The sequence below is a fragment of the Barbus barbus genome (genome assembly GCF_936440315.1).
Source record: "Barbus barbus genome assembly, chromosome: 6".
NCBI classification, from domain to species: Eukaryota; Metazoa; Chordata; class Actinopteri; order Cypriniformes; family Cyprinidae; genus Barbus; species Barbus barbus.
The window spans coordinates 31,519,980-31,547,555 of NC_136734.1; the positions used below are offsets into that span (position 1 = coordinate 31,519,980).

The following is a 27,576-nucleotide window of genomic DNA, read 5'->3' on the forward strand; positions in this document are numbered from 1 at the left end:
TCACCTTTATACACACACACACACAAATGCCATTTCTAAAATATTTCAAAAAAATTGAACTATGAAGTTATCTAACTGCAACCTAATGTTTTGACTTGCTTGGTTCTCCCACTTTGTTTTATTTGATTTCTATCATTTACACATTAGAAATGCTCTTTTAAATGATTTCCGCACAGACTGATACCAGCCTCAACAACACGTGCATTTTGTGGCTGTCAATGTCTTTCCAGTCACCTGTGTCTCAGGAGAACTAAGAAGATTGAAATATTCAGCATTTTAGGGAGCAGTGATATCTGACTATAAATCCATCACATCTATTCACAGGAGGAGGCGAAGGTCACACATTCAGGGTTCTATCCCCTCAGTACATCAACCCACTGCAAACCCAATGAATAGAAACCTATTAGCATATGCATACTGTATTACTGCCGGGACTGCAGTGAGATGGAGGCCAAATAATGCATGAGGTGCTGCTGTCTCCAAGATAAAATACATCACTGAATTATATAAAACAGCAAATTTAAGCAGTCAAATGTATTTAGAATGTGATATGAGACAGGAGAATTATGCAGTCGACACTGTGCTGCCAAGACAAGCTCTGATCTAAAGTTATTCTGGTGATCAGCCCTGCATACACATTCATTTATGTGCTTATAATCCACCTACAGAGCGCATACAGCAAATACCCATGAATTTACATTGCTTCAACTCTTTGAAAATGATTGCCTATTACTAACACCGTTTCTAAATGGAATTTCCATTTAATCCATTTTGATGCCATTAAAACTCTGAGGGAAAAATGTGTCAGGTAATTAAAAGGCAAGGTGGCCTCTCTTAGTGAAATGCGGCAGATGGACCATCAATCCTTTATATTTGACTTGAGATAATTGAGGCTGATGCTATAATTTTTTTAATGCACTTTTCAAAAAGGGTTCAGATCTGGTGAGCGGAGGGCTGAAATTACATGGTACAGATGCACATCATCAATCTGTAGGTGTCTTAGAGCAAACACAAAAGACCCATAATACAACAGAAGAAAAATCACTTTAGGACTTTCTGAAGCAACTACACCGATATCTTCACTGCAAGCATTAATATATCAATATGCATTGTCCCTGTGAATCGACAAGCATTAACAGATTCTATTTTGTTTAATTTGGGTTTAACATTCTCTTAAAAAACACGAAATTCCTTTTTAATAATAAACCAATCACTGAATAATTTGCACACTGCACTATATTAATCGAGAAAACAATGGTCTTTCTGTTCCCACAGTATAATACATAGAGTCTACGTTAAAACAGGAGCTGAAGCGAATAAAAGGGAGAGGAAGAGAGAGCATGAGAGAGAGGGTAAATGAGAGATTTCACTAACAGGTCCATGTTTCCCCCCGTCATAAAGGCTAATTCACAGAACGTCCACAGACTCTCCTCCACTTTGAAGCATGAAATTCAGGGCCATCCATGCTATAAATTGCAGGGCTCTAATGAGAGCAAAAAGAGGCTCCCCAGACACCGGCCATCAGAGAACAGCCATTTCACATAGCACTCTAATACCAAGACTGAGCAGAGGCCATGCAGGTCCGCTACCCCTCGGAAATAATGTGTGGATAGATAATATAACTTGAGAAAAAAAGCCATGCAGACCTCTGAGTGGGTAAAACTCAAATGTTAGCTTCACTGGTCTCTAGCAAAGCCAGTTTTTGAGGTAAAAATCAAGATTTGACTGTGGTGCTGATACTATGATGGCAAATGTAAGATAAGCTGGGAATCTTTCGATACTGCTCTTTCCCGGAACTGAAACAATGGATACCAATTTAATGTTACAATTCATTCAATTCAAACATAATCTTGCCATTTATATGTAAAACTTATATAAGAATGTGTCACAAAATCAAGAAGCCACAATTGTAGATAAACCCAATCTGACCAAACTAATGACAAATGTTTGGTATGTTACAGAATTTTATTGAAGACAGTAATCATTGACAGGCTAGGTTGGAAAAAGTATGTGAAACTCTGTGTTACTACTTCTCCAAAAGCTAACTGGAGTCAATTAAGGAAATGAGAATGAAAGTATGAATCACACAGCTGCCCTGCGCTTTAAATAAAAGCACACAAAGCCTAGTTACTGAGAATTCAGGTTTTCTTAGAAGATGCTGAATAGTGTGAACCCTGTCTACAAATGTGGAAAATTCTGAACTGTTGCTACTTTCCCTAAAAGCAGGCATCCTGCAAAGATCATTTGAAGAACACAACAGGCAACCCTGTAAGAAGTAAGAAAGAACCCAAGGATAACAGGATAACAACCACCAGAAAACTCTACACACTCAGAAGTCTTTGTTCATGTGTCCACTATCACTATGGTCATGGGAAAATGTTATGTGGACATCTGAAAAATTAAATTTTTGACAAAACTGCACAATGTTTTGTTTAGAGAAAAAAGGGCACTGCACACCAACTCCAAAACCTCTTCTCAACTGTGAAGCATCACTGCTTTCCTGCCTCAGGGTCTGGACACTTTGCAATCACTGAAGCAACAATCAACTCTAAAGTGTATCAATACATTTTACAGGAGAATATCAGGACAGAAGTTCACGATTTCAAGCTTTAGAGAGACTGGGTGATGCAACGAGACTATGACCCAAATCATACACCCAACACCAACTATATAATTGCTGGAAAAAAATGAGTCATGTGGCACAACCTAAAAAGGAGTGTGACATTAAAACAACCCAGACATACTCAAACTGAAACAGAATTTGATTTTATATATATATATATATATATATATATATATATATATATATATATACGCGTTAAAAATATTTCATGCAATTAAAGCAGGGGTGGAGCTAGGTTTGGCCAACACACTCACAACTGCTAAAGAATGAATGAATGAATGCTAAAGAGTTTATTCAGACGCAGAACATCTATACGAGCACATCAAACGGGACACTTTTCAGACGTGTGCTACAACTTCACTTCAGCGCCAAGTGCAAATCAAACGAGCGCAGAAAATGTATGGGTGACGAGGAGCTTCAGTAGAACATCAGTGAACTGCGGTCAGATGGCATCTTGTCAGGCCATATGTCAGTAAAAACTAATCTTCCTGTCCTGTTATGCTAGGCTATATACTAGGCTATATTAAAGCGCTGCATCATATTCAAACACAAATGAAACTACGAGTATTTGGGACTTTCATTTGTTGTCAGTTATAATCATCAATTAAAGAAAATAAACATTTGAAATATATCAGTCTGTGTATAATGAATGAATGTAATATACAAGTTTCACTTTTTGAATGGTATTACTGAATTAAAATGTATGTATGTATGTATGTATGCATGCATGTATATATATATATATATATATATATATATATACACACATACCAGTACAGTACATGTCCGGGCCCGTCTGAAGTTTGCTAGAGAGCATTTGGATGATCCACAAGAGGATTGGGAGAATGTCATATGGTCAGATGAAACCACAATAGAACTTTTTGGTAAAAACTCAACTCGTCGTGTTTGGAGGAGAAAGAATGCTGAATTGCATCCAAAGAACACCATACCTACTGTGAATACACACAATTGGTGGCTGACTAAATACTTTTTTGCCCAACTGTATATATAATGTGACGAGTCGGCTGCCTCCCCCCTGTCCATCATCACCACCCCGTCCCGTATTCGCCGCCCTTCACCAGGCTCCCGACGGGAGTGGGTGTGTGAGAGAGGATGGGCGCTGAACACCTAGGGCTGGCGGCGTGTGATGAGGCGCACCTGATGTGAATGGAGCCTCATCACCGCCGCTGTTTAAACGCCGAGCGCGCCTCTCCTCGAGAGACCGGTCTCTACCCCGTGCATGCACGCTGGTGTCCTCGTGGGTCCAGGATGGGAGCGTCGAGGAGGACTGCCGCACCCGTTAGGCGGCTGACGGGCCAGGATGCCGGGCCATCGAGTCCCCCAGAGACGCCGGGACCATAGCAGATGGAAGGAGCCGCGCAAGAGACGACGCCGCCGCCACTAGCTCGCCCGGCCCCGAGAGGGGAGCGCGCGCGGCCACCGGACTCCACCCCTTCCCTGGACCCTTCCCTGACGAACACTACCCTCCTTCACTAGCCCCGCGGCACAGCGAGGACACCAGGTTCCCCATTCCTTTGGACACTTTATTTTCCCTGGACACTTTATTTTTTCCCCTTTATTTGTTTAATAAAAACCTCTCCGAGACTTGACGCCACACCCACTGTGTCTGTCGTTTGCTCCTCCCGCCACAAATATATATATATATATATATATATATATATATATATATATATATATATATATATATATATATATATATATATATATATATATATATATATATATACACACATATACATACACATACATACATACATACATATATACATATATATATATACTAGTGATCAACTGATATTGATTTTTTATAACCGATACCAATTATTTGCACGTTTATGTGCCCGATAACCGATATGCAGAACCGATATTTATTTACTGTTATAAAGTAAATAAATGACTGCGTGAAGCAAGTCCATACTTCACTTTGGTTTTTCCTCCTTTCAGTCATCTTAACAAAAAATGTTTTGAGAATTAGCAGTCTTTCATGCAGGGCTCTAGACTCATTCTTCCCACTGATCTCACTTTTGTGTTTATCGTGAATTTGATATTACAAAACCGATATCAGATTATGGAAAATGCTTAAATATCGGGAAAAATATCGGTAAAACGATATATCGGTAGATCTCTAATATACACACACATATTATTGTGTTATGGATTGACAGCTTTCAAGGGCAGCCAAGGCAGGTGGCAGCAAAAAAAAAAAAAAACACCAATGTGAACTGAACAACAGATGATACCTGCCTCTCCAGTGAGATATGAATGCGTGCAGTCATCAATCTCTACCCATCTGAGTGCAGAATTCCAAATATGCCACAAAAACGTGAAGGATCAAAGAACACTAGGAGACCCTTTTAATCTCTCGGCTTCTCCCTCTCTTCACCATCTGCTGGAGCTGAAGCGCTCACTGCGAATGCAAGAGGCATCCATGTACGCTCAGCTTAGCAGGGAGAGAAGAAGTGTGGCTGGTGCAGAGGAAGTAGAGGAAAAGGACAGCCATTTGAAGACTGAAAAGCGGTTTCTGAAATTGTTGTTAAACATTAAAAACTAAGCACAACACAGTACAACGTCAGCTTATTGCATATCCTAAGAATACAAATTACAATTCTGTCATTTACCCCATATGACCCATTCCTTCTCGTGTGGAACCAACACAAGGAGATATTTATAGCAGAATGTCCAAGCTGCTCTTTTTCAGGGTGCTTTTTTGTCCTTTTTAGAACCTGATAGCCACTGGTCAACATCACTCTGTCCTCAAAAGAGCTAAACTTTTTAACTTTTGTGCTCCAGCTAAGAAAAAAAATACAGGTTTAGAGCATCAAGAAGGTGAGCACAGGATTTTCATTCTTGGATGAATTATTCTTTTAATCTGACATTTTGACAGAGGCTTGATTTCTTGTGACATATCACCGGTCCAAATTCAAAGTTGGATTGGTTAAATCAGCTTCACCCTGCTTTCTGCGAGGACAAGTAAAAGAAATAACCTTGCACTCAAAACAGGATGCATCCCACATAGTTAGGGCAAGTTAGTAAGTTGTAGTGAAACCAAAATCCCTGAGATGTGCAAATGAAAGCATTACACATCACAGTAACAGTAACAAGCGGTGTCATGTCATCCTAATCATGTCAAGACCGAGAAATCAAGTGTCACAGATCTAAAACAACCCAACTGACAGATACTCGTTCGTTTTGGTTTGATGCCTCTAGTTTCTTCCACCATTGACAGGAGAAAGAATTAAAACAGGAAAGACCCAAGATGTTTCTTCACCCGCACTCCCACACACCCTTAAAATGTTCATTCCTCAAACTGAAATCTCAGTTGTTCTTCCTCTTCATCTTGCCCATGTTGTCACGACTACAACGATACAAGATAATTGGGGTCGCATCACTTGTCGCAGAGTTTAATTATTTTCTGATCCACTTCCTGAATATTAAAAAGCAGCAATAAGAGAACATCTGGACCAGAGGCCGGGGAGTCAAGCGTTAAAGACTGTGGGGAGAATTGTTTGTAGTGGAAGCTGCGAGGGATTTGCAGCATATGGGAGCGGATTATTAGCGCAGCAGTGGGAGACTGTTGAATTAATGCCACCCTACAAGGTCAAACAAGAGTGTATTCATATGAAAATCATGCCAGTTTTTATTCAACTCTTTTCTTACTATCGGAGGCTTTCAAAGGTCAAAGATGGAGATTTCAGGAAAGATAATTGAAGGAATAAAAAAAAAAAACGTGAACATTGACGAAATCCTGAAATTTTCTTCTGAAAGTTCCTTTGAAAACAGCTTAGGAGAAAGAGAAACTTGGAATAATTGGAGGCCTGAAACTGGCTGAAAACCATTTAAGTTAAAAACCGCTGTGTCTCAAGTCATCTGTGAGACTGAACTCTGTTACAATCGAGGGGACATTTAAAAGCCATTTAGAGGGACATGACAAACAGCTTTGACACAGAAAATACATTAAGCTTGAAGCTTAAAATCCACAATTCACTGTAAAATAGAGTCATACATCTGAGTTTATTCCACAGATTTCCATTCTAAGTTATTTACCTCTATTTTGCCACAGATATGAAGTGCAGTCTCTGTAATAGCTGACGAGAAAACAGCCTGAGCGCTCAAAAAACGCTCCAACCCTTCACAAAACTTCCCATCAACCTTTCCCTCTCATCTGATACATCTGAGAAAAACTGTATCTCAGAAGACTGTGTGGTGAACGTGACCACGAGGAAGTCAGACTTTCCACATTTCCAGATCTTCTGTATTGAAAACACCCCGCAAGTGTGGGAGGAAATGGCAGTATTTTGAGCAGAGCTTCACTACAATGCACCTGGCTTACAGTACGCCACATAGCGGGCCTTAATGGCCCCGTAACATTATTCACAGATATGTCATGGGTTATGTTCATAAAAGCCTCAGGCTTGCTGACTTCCTCCAGGAACCGCAGACAGCCTTGGAGAGTTCAGTTACAGTCCCATCCTATCTGACGGCTCCTCTGAGCTTTCGATGCATATTTGTTCAAAGGGCTGCACTCTTGCCCTGTTTATGCAGAATGGTTTATTTAAACAATGACACCATCTCTGATGGGGTGACGGGTAGAATATAGGACTGAAATAAAACCATATAGCTGCAGTCTAGGAATGAACCATGAACCATGGAAAGAAGGGCTCAACATATAACACACAAAACATCTGGTGACAGACATGATAGACTTGCAATGATTATCTTCAGATGAGATCTGTGTAAATGATCCTTAGGAAAGCTGTGGCAGATTTTATCCACACATGTTAGAGCTAATATAAATAAGAAGATCAACTCTTCATGGCAGATAAAAGAAAGGCACTCTTTTATCACGTATACAATAAATTAGAAGACAGATGGAATATTCCATTCAGCAGATGGATGTAGAATGTGGATACATCTCAGTGCATCTCAATCAGAGATCAATCTCAATCTATTAAAGGGACAGTTCACCCAAAAGTGAACATTCTGTCATTAATTACTCACCCAGAGAAGAATTGTTGAATAAAGTCATTATTTTTGTTTTCTCTGTGCACAAAAAGTATTCTCATAGCTTCATAAAATTATGGTTGAACCACTGATATCACACAAACTATTCCCTAACAATGTCCTTACAACCTTTCTGGGCCTTGAATGTGGTAGTTGCATTGCTGTCTATGCAGGGTCAGAAAGCTCTTGAATTTCATCAAAAATATCTTAATTTGTGTTCCCAAGATGAACAATGGGTTTTCTTATGGGTTTGGAACGACATGAGGGTGAGTAATTTATGACAGAATTTTTTATTTTGGGGTAAATTATCCCTTTATAAAATCCATTAAACAAGAATTATTGCCACATGAACCAATTACTTTCACACTCGGATTCAAAAATACCATACATTCATGTACATTGTAAGACAAATAACTCCCAATATTCTTTGCTACAGGTACTCATACTAAGGAGGAATGGGCATGAAGCCTATTGAATGTTGATAGCTAATAGCTAATTCAAGCCCCATTTGTTTAACAACACAAGAAGAAAGTTTTTCTGGCATATTTTCAGATTTGTTAGAAAGGCAAACATGGTAATTACGTGCAGGGGTATGTTGCTGAGTTTTCTAACCTCTTTAATCAGCTGACTCAGTGGCCTTTTCTGACAGAGGCTTCTCACTGTTATGGTAACATTGACAATAAATGGATAATTCACACTGCACCAACAGACACCGATGAATGTCAACAGACACGTTCATCTCAGCGTCCGTTGGCGTGGTCAGTGCCAATGTTCAATCGGTGATTGAACATGTTTAAATCGGCATTTGTTAGGTCTGACAATTTCTGAGAAGTGGCATACTGTAATCTCTTGACTGTCAGTATTAGTCTATGTCTGTCAGTGCACTGTGAACTGGCCTTTAATTATGCACACTATTATTCCTTTCTCTATCATCATAAACCTTATAATAAATCTACCTTTCAGCCTCATCAATTATCATTTGTTCCTTCTCTTCCAATGCTTATGGTATTCTGTTCACTGCTCTTCCATCTCTGCCTACCCTCCCCTCTCCAACTCTCTTCTCAGCTTTGTGAGTTTGAGTTAGAAAGCTTCTGATCGGGAAGCTTTCCCAAACAATACTTCAACCGTACTGGGAGTAAACTAAGCTGTTGCCCTAAGACTTGCGAATTGGCTAATGGCCTTTGAAACACAGAGAAAGAAAAACGATAATATTAGCCTCGCCGTAAAACAATATTTCTCTCAATAATGCCACTAGAATTAGCTCACAGGGTTGACTTTTACATAATGCAAAAGCTAGGAGCTAGAGACAGGATTCACAGGCTGCAATCAATGGTGCCTCATCATTACATTGCTTTATTTATTTTTTCAAAAGAACTCAAACGATGAGAGAACTGCTTAAAGATTCTTTTAACATTTCTACATTTCTATTTTTTTTTACAATGGACACAAAATATACATTAGGGACGAATACATCAAAGTAGGCACACCACAGCTCCAGAGATATAGAAGTATTTAATTATGTTCTTACCACAGGTGACGTTTCGAGCTTAAATGCTCTTCATCAGCCTAATTGATGTGCACTCTTGGACTGTTTTTTGTTTTACAAAAATATACATTGACATGAAGTACAAGAGTAAATAAATGACAAACATATAGGCCTACTGTACTTTGATACTGTGCTCATCCTTATGATATGAGCTCATATTTGTTCCTACATATTAACTGACACACTTGCAAGATCATAAAATATGTCCTAGATCTGTCCTTTATACTTCTGTGCACCAATAAGGCAGCCAACAGACTATATTATGATTTATGGTCTGAATCTGCATACCCATGTGCATATTCCCATTCCTTCATTCTAATTTACCATGCCTCAAAAGCTACAATGCATTTCATCAGTGTTTTGGAGTAACACACTCTCAGTTGGTTTGGCTGTAAAGGAGAGAAATGGTATGCAGATGAACCGGAGAGGATTTGGCTAAATATTCAACATTGGGAACACGGTCATCTTGACAGAAGCTTAAATAGTTTCGCAACCCCAGAAAGCAAGAGTCATTTCCTGTGGCAGCATGACAGATGAGGTCTTTAAACCGCACTCAGAATCTCCACTTTTCGACGTGCATGTCTGACTTTAAGTGAAGGGTGATAGTACTAACTTTCTTTCAATCTGACATAAGGCACCATCAAGGCCAATATGAAACTATCAATTGCCAGTATTAAATTTTTTTTTTTAATGATTTATGAGGATAAATGGGTAATTATGTCCACTGAACATTAAAAAAACCATTGCCATTAAATAGACCTAAAACTGCAAATTATCCTTTTTGGTTTATCATTCCTTCATAACATCTATAGAATATGTCCAGTAATCTAACATCTTTAAACTTAAATCAAACATCACAGAAGTCTATTATGCCTCTGATAAATGCCACATTTCTTCCACAATTCAGACAGATCTTCCACTTTCTATTTCCACTAGCCAAAAGTCAAAGAAACCGTCAGGTTCTGCAGAAACAAGACAATATAACCCTAAAAAGGACTAATCATTTTCAGCAATGCCATTTCTTGAACACCAAATCAGCATATTAGAATGAGTTCCAAAGGATCATATGACACTGAATAGTAGAGCAATGGCCACTGAAAATGGAGCATTGCCATAACAGGAAGTGTTATTTTAAACATTAGTGACATTTCACACTATTTTCACTGTATTTTGATCAAATAAAAGCAGCCTTAGTGAGCATAAGTGACTTCTTTCAAAAACAAAGTCTCACTGGCCTCAAACTTTTGAATAGTACTGTATATTGTGAATTTACAGCATTTTATCTGATGTACCATATTTTCTGTTTTAATTTAATCCAAGCCAAGCAGAAAAATAAACTTCAACATTTAGCTAGTGTGCTATTTAGCAGAGTCATATGATGCTTCTTTTCTCCGTCATGACCTCTGGCAGACACCGCTCTCTCCATTTCAGCGAGTTCTTTGACGGCTTGTGCTTTTCAGCATTTCTGTTTGTGTTCAAATGAGCGGAAGGAGAAATAGTTGCTCAGCCATTTGCTAGTAAACTTATTTTTTCACCTCAAAGATTGTAATAAGTTGTCATGCAGCATGAAAACTAAACCATTTAGCTATTAAAAAATAAGCACCTGGGATCAGTGTTTTCATGTGTGACAGCTCTTAATGAAACATCACTATCTTAAAGTACCAAAATACTTTTGGCCAGCCTTGCCAGGTTTACACTTTCAGTATACACTGTTCTGTGGTGGACGTCTCACCATCACAGATGTGACACCTCTACATCCAGTCATCCACTAGTATTCAAGTCCAGCTGGTCCAGCGTCCTTCATTTCCCCCTCTCCTCAGCACACACTGGACCAGGCTTCAGAGTTGGCTGAGGAGCCTGGTACATGCATAAAGACACAGTGATAGAAACGCTGGCAGTTCATCCTGCCACATCCAGGCTCTGACAGAGGCTTCCTTTTATTTCCTGCCCAGTCTTAAGCGTTAGCAGAAAAACATTTATCTGACAGCTCCTTTATTAAACCATTCAGGCAAACCTGCATGTAGCCCAGCAATCCTGTCTCTTGCTAAAGACTTCAATAGCCATCAAGAGCTCTTCACGTCCCTGAAATACAGTGGGAAGCCACAGATCCAACAGGGGAGCGATACGGTAAACATCCTTTCATTAAAAAAAAAATTAATTTCCTCAAATATAGATTTAATGTGAGGCAGACAATGTTCAGACCTTCACTAGATGCATTTAAAAAAGAAAGAAGCTACAATAAGGTAGGGCTGGGCGATAATTCGATAACGATAATTATCGCGATATAATTTTCCTCGATAAAACGATATGAAGAGTTTGATAAATGTTCGATATAATGTTTATGTGGCAAAAGCGGAACGAAACAACACAACTCATTTGAATTACGCCACACGGACCATTTATCCGCTTGGATCACAGTTGAAGTGCCACGCGGCGCGAACTCACTAGAGCAGATGCGTTTACTCGGTCACACGAGCATTAAACAACGCTGTGAGCGCTTGCATTCAGCGATGAACACAAATGACTCAGTAATTTAAACTAGCCAAACAGGATAAACACTGCAACGAGACAGTCAGAAGGCTTTTCAATCTACACATCGCCATCATTTACCATGGATTTACTGTAGTAACACTCACTGCACCATGGTATTATGGTAGAAATGTGGGATATTCTCACTGAATTTTATTACAGGAGTAATAGTATTTAATTATAGTATGTATTTGTGATTAAGCTATAGCATGTGTGCATTTGTACTGAATGTTTTTAGACTACTGTTTCATACAAATAGGCTACCTAAAAACCATATAGTTATATTTTTTACCATGGTATTGAGGTGCTATATGTGTGGTTTAAACTGTGTTTTTCATGATTTAAATGTATACTACTATGGGAAACCAATGCTCACATTAACCTCTGCATCCTAACTATCAAATGTGCATTTCTAAGAGACAAAAAAAATTATATTATTAATATTATCAGGCAACCCAAACCTGTTCCTTGATTTGAAACAATATCACTTAGAACATGCAGAAAAAAAAAATAATAATAATAATAAATATATATATTTTGTTAAGGAAAATGTATTAGTTTCTACAACTTTCACTTTGGAGCAAAAATCTGGCTTTAAACTTAAAAGAAAAAGATTTTACATTTATTGTGATAATTATCGATATTGACTGATATGAAATTTTTTTCTGTGATAATATTTTTGGCCATATCGCCCAGCCCTACAATAAGGTGCCACAGTTAAAACTATGCTTGCTTTGTGCACTATGCAAGCTGAAAACAAAAAGCTAAATCAAGCAAAGCATCCAGAATTTTTTTTTCGTACACTTTTTGAACTTCGGTGCAAAGAAAACAATTGTATATCCTTGGGTTTAAATGCAGTGCATGTGACGTAATTTCAATTGTGTCAAAACAGAAACAGAAATGGGGGAGATGGAACAAGAACTACTATTTGAGATTGCAGCAACCCGAGGTAGAGTGCTGTTGGACAGAAATAGTGAAAACATTGGACAAAGATGAAACTTTTATTGTGCATGTGTTGACTGCCTGTGTTTATGAACAATATCGAATTTCTGAAAGGAATGAAAACGAGGTTTTGATGGATAAAAGTACAGTGCATTTGAATGACAAAACAAAAATTTTAAATAACTTTCAATAGACAAGAATTGGGAAAATTATATGGTTTTGGACCTTTATAATAGCGCATACCATAGTAAAGTCTATAAGTTTATCCCTCACAGACCCGTTTTCATCTGTGTAAAACGCAAAATGGCGTCTAACCTGACTAAGGTCTATGGATGACCCTTTGAAAGGCTACACATTTGGCTGTAAGCAAACACTTATAGCATTCACATCAAAACCAAATTATTAAACTGCAAAAACAGCTTGCTATGGAGTCTAGCTACAATATAAGACTGTCCAAATTCATATTCATGTCAAAAGTCTACTCAGTGTTTAAAACCTTTGACCATCAATCCACTGCTAGGAAATAAGAAAGAGGTAGAATAGAAAAATAAGATGAGAATGTCTTCAAATACTGTACTGATACTAGCTGCCAATCTGCATATCCTTATGAAATATCCCAACGAGGTAAAAGCAACTGCAGTCTTTATATTTAACCAAGGCCCCTGATCATTTCAAACTTATTAGGCTCATTTTAGAGTGGATCATTTCATGAACCTGTTACAGGCTTTGCACAGTGGCTACTATCGAAAGACGGGCCAACGGCAGCTATATAACTGCAAACCTGCAGTCCATGAGTAGGCACAGCAAACACTGTATCTCATTTCACAGGTGAAGAAGTCCTAAAGGCACAGCAGCAAAAAAGCCTGTTTAATTTAAAGTGTCAGAGAGAGGGAGGAAAAACTAAATTATGACTATATTTGGTGCAAAAAAGGACTTAATAAATAAATATATTAGGAAATGACCTCTTTAGGAATGCTAGTTTTTGAAATATATTCAAAATGCAGTTTTAGCTAATCCCCAGTAATTCTGGCACAGCCGCGGTGAGTTGGAGAGAGCGTGGCTTTGCAGTGTTGAGTAGAGTGTTTTTCAGGGCACTGCTAATTAAACAAACCTTCCCAAAAAGTAATTTCTCACATCATAATTGCATTCGGTACTCAAGGAGGAGGAGAAACCAGCTATAAATAAATGATACAACTTGAAAACATGAAAGTAAGATTTGACTAAATATTGGCCAAATACAAATGGCACACCATTGGGAGTAGGGAAAGCGCTCATCTCAGCTCTGAGTGAAGATCCGTTTCAAAGAAGGCTGAGATCAGGCATGCCGCACTGGGGCTCTGGGTCATGATCCAACAAAACAGAGGGGAGCATTAGGACATTCTTTTTCCACAGCTCTTATTTCAACAGACACCGCATACAAACACAGAAATCACAAAAAAAAACAAGAATTCTAAAGAAACAAAACAGGGGAAATCAATCTCAACTCAGAGAAGGATGGCATGTCAAACTTTGTCAAAAAAAAAAAAAATCGGCTCTTGAAATTAAACTTAAAATTTGAACTTATAAATATTTCATTACATTATATTTTATCCATTAAGTGGATAGTGCAAACAGTTGCTGGTAGCTAGCTACATTCTTCAAAATATCTTCTTGTGTGTTCAACAGAAGAAAGTCATTCAGGTTTGGAACAACTTGATTGTTATTGAGGATGACAGAATACTCGTTTCAGAATACTATCCCTAAAAGATCATTCCAAACTTCACCTTTCCTGAAATATCTGCACTTGCCACCCTCCAGGTGCCTTTTCTGGCATAGCCAGGTCAACTAGAATCAGCTATTTAGCTCCTGTCCTGAGGCACACAGTGCAGTGTTTAACCTCCTTGGATGTTCCAGTGATTACAATTAAGCAGCTCTTATCCCTGGACATAATCGAGCCCGGGTTAATCCACACACACCATGACAACCACCACAGGACAAGTTCCACCAGCCTGCTTGGACGGTGTCATTGTTGGAACAGGGTCAAGTATGACAGGAAGCGTCTCCTCAGCCAACTAGGATGTGGAGAGAGTGACGGAAGAAAGGGTTGGGAAATGAGAAGGGCATTGGGAAATGGCTGGAAATTTCCACCAGATCACATTTTCATAAATCAAGCCCTTGTCCCGGCACAGTGCGGAGCAGAAGGGATTGGGAAAAGAGGATTATAGTTGGGTGCAGTCCAAACACAGGAGTTAAAATGTTATCCAATATCATTCATACGAGAACGTGAGGACAGACGAACGATGACTTTGCTGTGCAAGAGCAGAACTGTGAAGCTGGGGAAGTCTAAAAGGAGAGTGCTCAGAACAGTATGCTTTCAAATATAAAAATGTTTTTGACAATATCAAATGGTATTCTGTTGCGTTTTTAAAGAACTTCTCTGTATTAGCTTATAGCCTAACATGAAGACACCACTGAAAGGCAATGAATTATATAGACTGAATGTCAAATATATCCACTGTCGTATCTAGTTCAGGAAAGGCAGATTTTGTGCTATCTGAGGGGAAGGTCCATGATAAAAGACTGTGTTCAGTGGTAACAGTCAAGTGCATCAAATAAAAAGTAGCTACCCATCTCTCAACAGTTCATAATTTATTTCTATTTGTTCAGAATGAGTGAACATCTTAACCTCCTGCAAATGCCACTGCACAGATAAAGCCGAAGTGTGTATTTTTCGATATTCTCTCCTGTCTCAGCTTAATATTCACAAACAACTGTAAGTCATTTGTATGTAGATTTCACCAAAAAAGAAAAACGGTATTCTATTTGCATAAGTATCCTGATCCGCGGCACACAGCAACATTACAGGTCAGGGATACTCTGGCATGCGAGATCCACTTTCCTGCAGAGTTTAGCTCTAACCCTAATCAAACACATCTGAGCATGCTAATCAGTGTCTTCAGGATCATTAGAAAATCACAGGTAGGTGAGTTTGATCAGGGTTGGAGCTAAACTCTACAGGAAAGTGGATCTCGCGAGCCAGAGTTGAGGATCGCTGTTATAGATCAACCAATGCTGCGTGCTTGGGGCCGTACCGATTGAAGACGGGAGAGTAGGTAAAACTACTTTTTGGAGATGACAGTCACATGAAAATTAAACACCTTAACTTTAAACATTCATCTCATAATATTGTAAATAACTGCATCTCTGCTCTACACACTATATAGAAAACAGTAAACTCTCAGAAATAGGCCTAAAGGTACAAAAGCTGTCACTTGGGCGGAACCTTTTCAAAAGGTACAGTTTTGTACATATTAGGTTCAAATATATACACTTTTAGTACTAATATGTACCTTTAAAGTACCAAAATGTACCCTTTAGGTACAAATTTGTACCTTTTGAAAAGGTACTGCCCCAGTGACAGCTTTTGTACCTTGATTTCTGAGAGTGTGCATTTAGTTCATATCAAAATTCTTGTGTAAGGTAAATCCTCAAAGCCTAAAATGTCAATTTTTTATGTTTAAACTAATGAAAATGTGAACCTGAATGATAATCTAATTTTCATTAGCATCTTCTTTTTCCATATATTGCACACTGTTTATATAAATTTACTGTAGAAAAAAATATTTTTAACTTATAGGAAAAAATTAATGTGAGCAATATGTTCATATAGTAAAGTAAACAATATGGGACAGTCTTTACTCAAACCTGCTTTGGCAAAGCACTGTGGAAATGGAATTAGCATGGAGTACAAAGTCAATGCCCTATTAGCAAAGGTAAAAATAATTCACTGAAAAAAAACAAGCATATTAGCACATGGGAATCAAAGCAAACTTTATGCTCGCACCATTCTTCAACCTAAAGTGGGCTTGACATTTCTTAGACCTTCTCAATCAAACGAACAGTCCCACAGAAGCACAAACAAAATGAATGTGTGCTCTTCATAGTAATTTCCTGCATCCTGGCAATATACACAAACACTTTTACATGATTTATGAGTTGATAAACCTAGATTAATGATATTTAGGACAATGAAACATCAAGTCTCTGCTCTGAAATGACACCAAAATAGGCTATTTAGCAGGAAGGATTATTCAGAGCAGGTGCCACAAACTGTGCCAAAGAGAGTCAGTATTGCCCAGTCTTGGATTTTTGCAGCATAACAAATGGCCTGGGAGAGACGGGGCAAGCAGAGCTATCAAGCAGGTGTGTGGCCATAAAGAGTCATTCACCCTCACACGGAAACCTCTCACTGTCCTTTCTTTTCATCCTATGGCCATTTCATTCAAAGGTGTCAAACAATTCGACAAAACTATTCACTGTTATCATGCCGGATCATGATGCATGTATAACAATGAGGTCATTGTTTGGTACAAGTCGCACAACTATTGCCACAGATACGATTTGCTTACATTTTTGTACACTTTCCACAGCTGTTTGGATACATTTCCAGCTACAAACCCTGAACACAGTTTAAAATGATTGCAAACCAACACTTTTAATTGGCTTTGTTCAGAAAGGCAGCCAATTAAAAAAAAAAAAATCAGATCAGCAAAAGTTGTTAGAAAGAATTAGGGAAAAAACATAATCCGAACTACAATTATTTACAGTGGGGCAAATAAGTATTTGATACACTGCCGATTTTTCAAGTTTTACCACTAACAAAGAATGGAGAGATCTGTAATTTTCATCGTAGGTACACATCAAATGTGAGAGACAGAATCTAAAAAAAAAAATCCAGAAAATCATATTGTATGATATCTGAATATTTAATTTCCATTTTTTTGCATGAAATAAGTATTTGATCACCTACCAACCAGCAAGAATTCTGGCTCTCACAGACCTGTTAGTTTGTCTTTAAGAAGCCTTCCTATCCTCCACTCATTACCTGTATTAATTGCACCTGTTTGAACTCGTTACCTGTATAAAAGACACCTGTCCACACACTCAATCAATCAGACTCCAACCTCTCCACTATGGGAAAGACCAAAGAGCTGTCTAAGGACACTAGGGACAAAATTGTAGACCTGCCCAAGGCTGAGATGGGCTACAGGACAATAGGCAAACAGCTTGGTGAGAAGGCAACAACTGTTGGCGCAATTATTAGAAAATGGAAGAAATTCAAGATGACTGTCAATCTCCCTCGGACTGGGTCTCCATGCAAGATCTCGCCTCGTGGAGTATCATTGATCCTGAGAAAGGTGAAGGATCAGCCTAGAACTACACGGGAGGACCTGGTCAATGACCTGAAGAGAGCTGGGACCACAGTCGGTTACCATTAGTAACACACTACACCGTCATGGATTAAAATCCTGCAGCGTGCGCAAGGTCCCCCTGCTCAAGCCAGCACATGTTCAAGCCCGTCTGAAGTTTGCCAAAGACCATCTGGATGATCCAGAGGAGGCATGGGAGAAGGTCATGTGGTCAGATGAGACCAAAATAGAACTTTTTGGTATAAACTCCACTCGCCATGTTTGGAGGAAGAAGGATGAGTACAATCCCAAGAACACCATCCCAACCATGAAGCACGGGGGTGGAAACATCATTGGGCAACAACCTCCTTCCCTCAGTAAGAGTATTGAAGATGGGTCGTGGCTGGGTCTTCCAGCATGACAATGACCCCAAACACACAGCAAGGGCAACTAAGGAGTGGCTCCGTAAGAAGCATTTCAAGGTCCTGGAGTGGCCTAGCCAGTCTCCAGACCTGAACCCAATAGAAAATATATGGAGGGAGCTGAAGCTGAAACTCCGTGTTGCCCAGCGACAGCCCCAAAACCTGAAAGATCTGGAGAAGACCTCTATGGAGGAGTGGGCCAAAATCCCTGCTGCAGCGTGTGCTAACCTGGTCAAGAACTACAGGAAACGTCTGACCTCTGTAATTGTAAACAAAGGTTTCTGTACCAAATATTAAGTTCCATTTTCTATTGTATCAAATACTTCTTTCATGCAATTAAATGGAAATTAATTATTCAAAAATCATACAATGTGATTTTCTGGATTTTTTTTTTTTAATATTCTGTCTCACAGTTGAGGTGTACCTACGATGAAAATTACATTCTTTGTAAGTGGGAAAACTTGAAAAATCGGCAGTGTATCAAATACTTATTTGCCCCACTGTATCTTATGAAATCCAATTATAATCTTTTTAAAAACAGTCAAATCAGTTTAAGATTTTTTTTTTTTAAATATCATTTAAAATATATGCAATATTGTCCAGAGCTGCCCAAATACACTCTTTTTTTGCTCACCATGTAGTGAATGAGTGAACGAGTCAACGGTTTTAAACAAAATATACACATGAGTGCGCAAAATGCCTCTTATGGTCTCTCAAGCGTCTCGTGAGTTTAGCACTGTGGCGAGATGTCATGATAGACATGAGCAGTTTTCTGTCATCTCTTTGCATGCGGACAGCTACTCTCTTGGCATCACACTAATGCTTACATCATTACTATAGCAACCAATGCAGACACACCGGATATTAACAACACTGTCTGAACAAACGGATCAGATCACATGCAAAATGAATATGCAGAGCATCAGACCTAAAGATCGGATTTGAAAACCAGATTGTATTTGTGTATGGTGTGAACAAAGCCTTAGTGTACGAGTATACAAAACAGAAGCAGGCCTGAAATGAGATTCAGTAAGAGAAAAGCTTACATAATGAAGACACTTCATTAACATATGAAATGAGTTCCAGGCAGGAGGGACTGCGGAACTTACATTCCACAGCTATTGTTCCAAAGAACTGAAGAAAAAAAAAAAAAACTATGGGGGACTGATAGTCAAGGCCAAGACAAAGATGGAAAGAGAGGCGAGAGAAAAAGAGAAGCTTTAGAGACTACCCATCAAAGCAGAGTTCTGAAACTAAAATTTTCACAAAGATTTCCATATTCTAAAAGTGAGATATGAAAAGTTTATCAAAAAGCCACTTTATGAAGAGTTCCTTCAAACAGTTCCTCTTATTAGGCACCTCAAAAGGCAGCTGACCACCCAGGCAAAATAAAAAGTACAGTTGTGGTCAAAAATTTACATACACTTTGCAGTATCTGCAAAATGTTAATTATTTTACCAAAATAAGTGGGATCATACAAAATGCATGTTATTTTTCCTGAATAAGATATTTCACATAAAAGATATTTATTTAGCCCACAAGAGAAAATAATGGTTGAATTTATAAAAATGACCCCATTCAAAAGTTTGCATACGCTTGATTCTTAATACTGTGTTGTTACCTGATCCACTGCTGTTTTTTTTTGTGATAGTTGTTTATGAGTCCCTTGTTTGTCCTGAACAAGGTAAACGTAGGTCTGCAGAAACCAGAAGACAACAAGATGCTGTACAGTCCCAAGCTGTGGAAAAACATTCTTTGCATTGCCTTCTTTCTGATCCAAACATTAGGAAGGAAAGGATTAATCTTGTTTTTAATGATATTTCGGACCGCATCAGTAAGAACTCTGTCCTTTTCTCACTTCATTTTACCATGGATTTGTTTTACAAACAAGGCACAATTCGACACAGGATTTTCAGAAAAACTGAAACTAAAAGATGATGCTCTATTGCAGGGGTGTCCAAACTCTGTCCTGGAGGGCCGGTGTCCTGCAGAGTTTAGCTCCAACCCTAATTAAACACACATGAAGCAGCTAATCAAGCTCTTACTAAGGATAATAGAAGCTTCAATGCAAGGTTGTTGAGGCAAGTTGGAACTAAACTCTGCAGGACACCGGCCCTCCAGGACAGAGTTTGGATAGCCCTGCTCTATTGGATCCGACAGTAACATCGCAACACACAAGTGTGAGTAACTGTTTTTATAATGTGGACACTATTGCTTTGTCTGTTATTACAAATCTTTTGATATGTATGGAGTATTTATGCATTTTTTATCTAAATCACAGCAGCATCCATCTATGGAGGATGTAGGCTGTGAAACATACAACAGCTGTTAGCCAATCATAGCAGTGGGCGTTTACTTCCGAGTCTACAATCCGCCACCCATTTTCAAACAGAGCGTTCCAATGAGCGGGGTTAAATAGGACAGAAAATGGCCTATTACTCTCAATTATTATATTTTGGCAACATAATGACATAACACGGCTTGACAACATTTTAAGTGGACCTCAGAGAACAGCACAAAATAGTAAAAAAGGCAGTTCATGACCCCTTTAACATTTTGCAGATACCGCAAAGTGTATGTAAAATTTTGACCAAAACTTTAGATGCTAAAATTAACAATTAATTTGTTTAACAGAAAAGTGGTGAACCAACATGGAAGAGCAAAGGCATACTACACATTAAGCTAATGCTCTTAATAAAATGAATATTAATATAAAAAACAATGTATTATTCATAAATATAAATACCATACTTTGATATATTAAAAAAGTTACTATCCATAAGAAATCCTGAAAAAATGTATCACCGTTTCCATAGAAATATTAAGCAGCACAACCTTTTCAACAAACCTGTTAACGTTTACCAGAGCGACGGCGCACTGAAGCGTTTTTTTCCCCACTAGTGTGTTTATGAATGAATTTAACGTGAAAGAATATCATTAATCTTGACAAACTATATATCATTCTGAGGGTCTAAGCCTCAAGTATCGACGACAGATCGCTGTTTTTCGATGGAAAGCTTATAAGGAATGTATTTGCTACATTTGCGTAAGCAGTACACATCAAAACAGGCAGAATAAAAAAGCCGTACGTACCAGATTCATTGTAATAACGAGCCACAAACACGTCCACTGCTGAAATCCCAGTTAGTTAGAGAGGTAAGGGTCCACAGAACAACATCCCAGCGAGCACATTTCTTCGGGAGAGTTATTGTTCGCGTCCGTTATGGAATAAATTACGCTCAAAAACAGCGTATTGGTGGTAAAAAAAAACAACACGGTGCTGTAGCATACAGTTTTACAAACAGAATGAGACCGTCCATGGAGAAAAAAGTCTCAGAAAAGCGGAATATAGTTTATTTGAATTTGGCGCTCTCCTGAGTGACGCACGCTGTGACGCAGCTGTCATCTCAGCGGGGCGTAACTTAGCGATCTGCTTTTTACATAAACTGTTTTTTTTTCTTCTACATTTTTTATGTGTGTGTGTGTGTGTGTGTGTATTGTGTGGGGAATGTGGCCGTATCTGCATGATTATCATATGTATGGACGGACATCAGCGTGTTTATTACCGACTCGATGACGGCTATCATTGTGATTCAATGATCAGCTATTATTGATTATATGGCCCATCTGTATGATTATCATCTGAATGGAAGCACATCAGCGTGTGTTTACTGATTCTATGACCATGTCTGGCAATCAGAATACATACTATATACAAAGCATTTTTTTTTCCTTTTTTATTACTCAAATAATTATTTTTGTATTTTTTAATGCTCAAATAAATCTGTCTATTATTTTATAGTTGAAAAACTATGCAGGAACATGTATAATGACTAAAATAGTTTGTATAATTCTGCAATCCATTTGATGGTTATTTTTCCTCAAACAGGGGGGTGGGAGGACTATAAATAGTTTCAGAAAAAATATTGCAGGAATCTCATTTTTCATGGTATCTTCTTCAAATTTGAAATATAAACTCATGGGACATGTGGCTTTCAATCCATTACTTTTCTGGATTGCTCCAGGACTTATTTCATGTATTTGTATATGAAATAAAAAAACATTCAGTGTGGAAAAATATTTTAAGGCACGTCAGTGTTTATAACTTTTTATCTTTTTGAGCATTATCAACTCTGGATGATGGATAGTAAAGCATAGAGTGTCTTCTTTCCAAAGATACTAATTTGTTTGTGTAGCACACTTTGTCAGGAACTGTTACCATTTTAATTTAGGTAGGTTATTTTCACCTGTGAGGCCCACAATGGGGGACGAGGTTAACAGGTTAAAACCATTTTCACCAATGAAAAACTGCTTAGAAACCAAAACTGAGGTCACCGTGGTGTGGATGAAGCTGATTAAACACACCAGACTCTCAACTCTTTATCACTGTGTTTATTTTAGACAAATTTTGTGTCTTTAGGAGGTCTGAAATTACTGATATCTAAAAATAAAAATTTTCAATACCCACTTCCAATAAGCCTATATTGTGCGCTTGATCGCCAAGCACTTTACGCTGGATGGACAAACACCCTGTTAAGTCTACTCCACGGGGAGCTACCAGCCAAAAGGAAAACATCCTGTCTTCTCTGTACGAGAGCTCTTTTTGCAAACTCAAGATCAGCTCTCATCCATCTGACTAAAGCAACATCATATTGTGATGAACTGCAAAATGCTGAAGAGCAATGAAAACACAAGCATACAGTATGCTCTCGCTGGCCTGTTTTGCAACTGTTTGTTGTTTTATGAATCTATATAAATGCACCAAAGTCTACTCCTGATTAAAGAGGCAACGAAATGACTTTGACAGCATCCATCCTTGAATCACATTAAAACAAAGTTTTCAAAAACATGTACAACTTATTTAAATTATAAAATGTAACAAAGGGTAGCTCTTTGTATAAAGCTGAAATTCTCCTGACAAGCTGCTCAATGTGCTATGAATGACAGCGCGGCCTAATTTAACGATCTCCTCACCTCAGCTGGGGTAAGAGTGTTTTAAAAAAACAGAAACTTTAATATTTCAGAGAATTATGTTAAAATGTCATCAACACGACAGTGCCTTGCCAATGAAACATTACAGCTACGAAATATGATTTGCATGCAATTTCAAGTAAAGATGAGTATTAATTAGTCAACATGCAAAAGAGGGTTGTGCAGTTATACATCACATCAGGCCTAACTAAAGGGTGAAGGGTTAAAGAACATGGTGCATGCTCACCCCATCTATTAGTCTGATTTGCATATTGCTTAAGTGAAAGCATCTCAGAAACGTATCCCAAAAGTATATAATTGTTAATGACATTTATTTACATTAATTCATACGATACTGCAAATGCACATCACACTACAAAACATCTCATGCCAACTATTGTTTTCATTCTGTAATTTGGCTTTCACACTGCACTTAACCCCCTTTAAAAAGGGACTATATCTTTGGAATCACTCCCAAAACTATATAGCGCGTAGGTAATGTTCACAGGATTTGCTATTATTCTAAACAAGGTATTACAAACAACAAGGTCGCTGGTGTGTGAATATTTATTTTTACAGTTACCATATGGTTAATATGGTTAAAAAAAGTTTTATGCTTAAAAAACTCGATTATGAATCGAATACCACGAGTATGGTTTTGCAGTGAATTGAAGTGTCAAGAATAATGTTACAGTGTGAACACGAGGTTACAGTCTAGCAACGTCCACCCAATCATAAACTAAACAGCCCTTACCTTATTAAACATTTGTGTTTTGTACAGTCGTAGAAACTTTCAAATGTTGTCTAGATTTCACATTTTTACCAAACACGCGTTACCAAAACAGGTCACGTGCAGGTCAACTTCGTTGTCGTCCAATCAGCGTTACTGACTCATGAATATGCAAAAGAGGAAGGTTCTTCAGCTGTTTACAAACGTATAGTACGGTGTGAAATTTACCCATTATTCGTTAATATTTAAGTGTGAACAGTGTAAAAAAAACGATTCCGTTTTTTGAGTGACACTTTGTAACAAGTCCTTAGACATAAAAACGAAAAAAAGAAAGAAAACATAAATATTTGATGAACTCCAGCTGCAACACATATTTTAAATCGCTATTGTGATGTAGATGTGGGATTAACTCAGTAGTTGTGCCAAAACGTGCAATTTCAATCAAACACGATGATCCCCAAAGAAAACACTTGCCCTGACACGTCCCAATAAGCAATGAAATAAAAAGCAGTCATTTAAGATCGTGACTAGGCTACTCTAATGCATAAAATATAACAAGACCAACTCTGCCAGTAGCACTGTATCTTTGCTACAACTGAAATTGTATAATTTGCACTGACACCAGGATCTCCCTTTCTTTTCTGACAGATGCCGAAGCCTCGGGTCGTATTTTAAATGGTCGCGAGTAACCAAATCAGAAACCCTTTATTCAGATTTGTGCGCATTATTCCAAATAAATCCCCTTAATTTGCTGCTCTGGGTGTGAGAACACTGATAAACGCTTCCTTTTGCATCATAATCATAATCAAAACGACCACGGTGAAATTAAAGGGCTGCATTTCACTAGCAGCATTGTGCGCGCGTGTTACAATCAAGCATGACCCGCTGCCTCAAAACAACGCAGATAGCCTACACATCAAGTGATGCATCTTCAAATGCTTGAAAGTAAACGCTCATGAGAGCTATCTACAAACGCACTAAAGCAAAATGTATACGTAAATACGACCAAGCAACTGCTCTCAACTGATAGACTGTAAATACGCGAATCGCTCGACCAGATGAGGAGATACGCGTGTACGCGAATGCTTAGTACAGTCAGCCTTTTGGGGTTGCGAATTAAGTTTCTAAATGATCATAGATAAAAGATACAACGGCGAAGAAGAATGAGTAATCTTACCTGCCTGCTCTCTGTGAATGAGTTGTAGGGACCGCAGCAGCAGCAGCACACACTCGTTCAACTTGTCAACAATATCAGCGATTAGCTTCATGCAGCTCCGCGAGAAAAAAAATATCACAGCTTACTGTTTTCGAATCAGTCGTGTTATCGTTCAAAGGAAATGATCGGCTTAAGTGTAAAAAAAGGGACTTGTAAAATGCTACGATGCTTTAACAGCAAAAACCCTGTCAGTGCTATTGGATTCTTCCAATGCTGGCTTTGCACACTACTACAAGTGTGCTGATTACAGCGCATCTCTCTGGTACAGACTCTATAGGGATACTGGAACGTTTTTAAATAGACACATCCATGTATACTGAACAAGCAAAACTGAAAAAAAAACCAATTAAAAAAATAATTATTATTTTATATATATGTGTGTGTGTGTGTTCACTGTTATAATCTAAAAATAATCATTCTTTAATTTTTATTGTTTCTACTTCCAATATGATAATGATGGGTAGTCGGTCAGTTTACTGTTATTGGTTGGATGTAATATATGAGAGGCATTTGGAATATCATTGGCAATATAAAAAAGGGTAGTATTATTTGAGAGTAGTATCAGTATTGTTTAAAATCATTCTTGCTCCAATATAACAACTGATTATATTACGATTGATATCTTTTTTTCCTCACTTTATTTCGATGTTCTCCACCTCAGCAGTTACACGTGATCTATAATAGAGAATTATTATTTGTAGATCAGTGGTAATGGTACATGGACCAATAATTTATTATTAATATCAGTCTATATCTGTCTTTTATAATGGAATATTGAATCAATATGTATTCATTTGATAATATTGAATATTATTTGCATATTTAATAAACAATAATTAGAATAGTTCAGAAACTTACTCCTTTTTTATATCAGTTGATAGGTGACAGCAAGCGAGCGTGATTAGGACTTGATCCGGGTTCAGTTTCTTTTAACTTCTAAATGTGATTTTAGTTTGAAAGAAAAAAACTTTTGTGAACAGTTGCAATTCTGTGGGAGGTCCGTCCTCGTTTTCAGGTCCAGTTTCAGCCAATCAGCGCCGGACTTCGCTGCAGACGTCAATGCGAGTTTGGTTTAGCCCTTTGTACAGCCAGTGTATTAGCCTGTGCTGTGCTCTAAGTTGCTTCTTACAGTAGCGGCACAATGAATTGCGATCATTGACAACACATGGATCCGTAAGTAATATATCGCATAACCTGTTAGAAACTAAAGAGAAAACAAGCATTTTTTTTTTTTTTTTTCGTTTTTGTTCGCTGTCTTCAAGTTAATCGACCAGTTAGCAAGCTTGTTAGGCTACTGCTAGCCTGCATCTCTCAGTTGACATAAGCCTGACTTTAAACCTACTGGATCATTCTCTGTGAATGAAGCACACTGAGGAACAAAGACAGCAGTTTAAAGTTAATCTACGTCTAATACCATACATTTATACACATAATAGTATCTTAAAGCGCTTATTGTTACCTATTGGCTTTGTATCTGAACACTACCTGTCAGATTATGCCAAAAAGTGGAAGATATGATTTGTTACGTGACTGCTTATGAACACAGACATGAAAACAGTCATACACAAAGATATTTTTAGTGTAAAGTGGCTGGATTCTACAATGTTCTTCAATATCGATCAAAACAACTGTGTATTTCATGTCTCCATTGCTGTTCAGTACAATATGTTTTGTAAGACAAATAGGAGAAGATCATGGTTATATGGTTACCATGTGGTCTGAAATAATAATACGGTTTCTATATTCGATTACCATTTCATTTTATCCTCAAATTGAGTTTTTGTTATAAGTTAGAACTGTTGCTGGAATAGTTTGGTTGATCTCCTTCAAGGTTGTCCTCCTCTGTGCTTACAGCACAGCTTTTTTCTCCTTTTATCCAAAATTCATTGTCTCATTCTCTCTTTCATCTCTTCATCTAGCACTTTGCACGTCCCAGCTCTGACCTCTGACCTCACTGTGATTGAAAACTCCTGCCATCAGTAACCTCCTCATGTGCATCATCTTCTTTAAGTTTGACCCTCGGCCTGCATCCAAAAATGCCTACAGGTAGTGCACCTGCTCCCAGGAGCTTTACTGTCTATGTGTTCAATGCAAATAGGGATAGGGAAAGTCCTGTGGGGGAAAAGATGTTGTTTGATACTGTCAGAAAACATTTTTGAATAAATGCTGAAAAAGTATAAAGTGTTGGCATGTAAAGCTAAATCTTTTGGCCCGTATTTCACCTTCTGAAGGTGCACTCATTTATTATAGCCCTGGCTAATGTGGCCGTATTTGACTTGTTTTGACATTGTTCATTGGATGAATCATGGAAAAGCAAGCGTTTTCAGTTACCGATGACATTGTATAAATGCTCATAGTGAGCCATGATTAATTTATTCCACTGACAGAAGTGTCCAGGAAAAGAGGG

The 27,576-nt window shown here is 38.1% G+C and overlaps 2 protein-coding genes across 13 annotated transcripts in view; one reads left to right on the plus strand and one right to left on the minus strand.

Annotated features, from left to right (window-relative positions):
* LOC306870898 (splicing regulator ARVCF-like) overlaps nt 1–25,441 on the minus strand; it is a 201,784-nt gene extending 176,343 nt beyond the window's left edge. For 4 of the 11 annotated variants that reach the window (XM_079418461.1, XM_079418453.1, XM_079418459.1 and 1 more), the window contains exon 1: nt 25,131–25,441. The gene's annotated coding sequence lies outside the window, so the exon portion shown is untranslated. Of the gene's footprint in view, nt 1–23,977; nt 24,054–25,130 lie in introns of those variants that run through there. The other 7 variants (XM_079418456.1, XM_079418449.1, XM_079418434.1 and 4 more) reach the window with 3 other exon arrangements.
* Nucleotides 25,442–26,036: 595 nt separating this feature from the next.
* Nucleotides 26,037–27,576, plus strand: part of tango2 (transport and golgi organization 2 homolog) — a 33,316-nt gene continuing 31,776 nt past the window's right edge. Inside the window, exons 1-2 of one of the 2 annotated variants that reach the window (XM_079418465.1) lie at nt 26,037–26,342; nt 27,089–27,215. In XM_079418465.1, coding sequence (XP_079274591.1) covers nt 27,160–27,215 — 56 coding nt within the window. In that variant the 5' untranslated portion in view covers nt 26,037–26,342; nt 27,089–27,159. The remainder of the gene's footprint in view (nt 26,343–27,088; nt 27,216–27,576) is intronic. The other variant, XM_079418466.1, reaches the window with a different exon arrangement.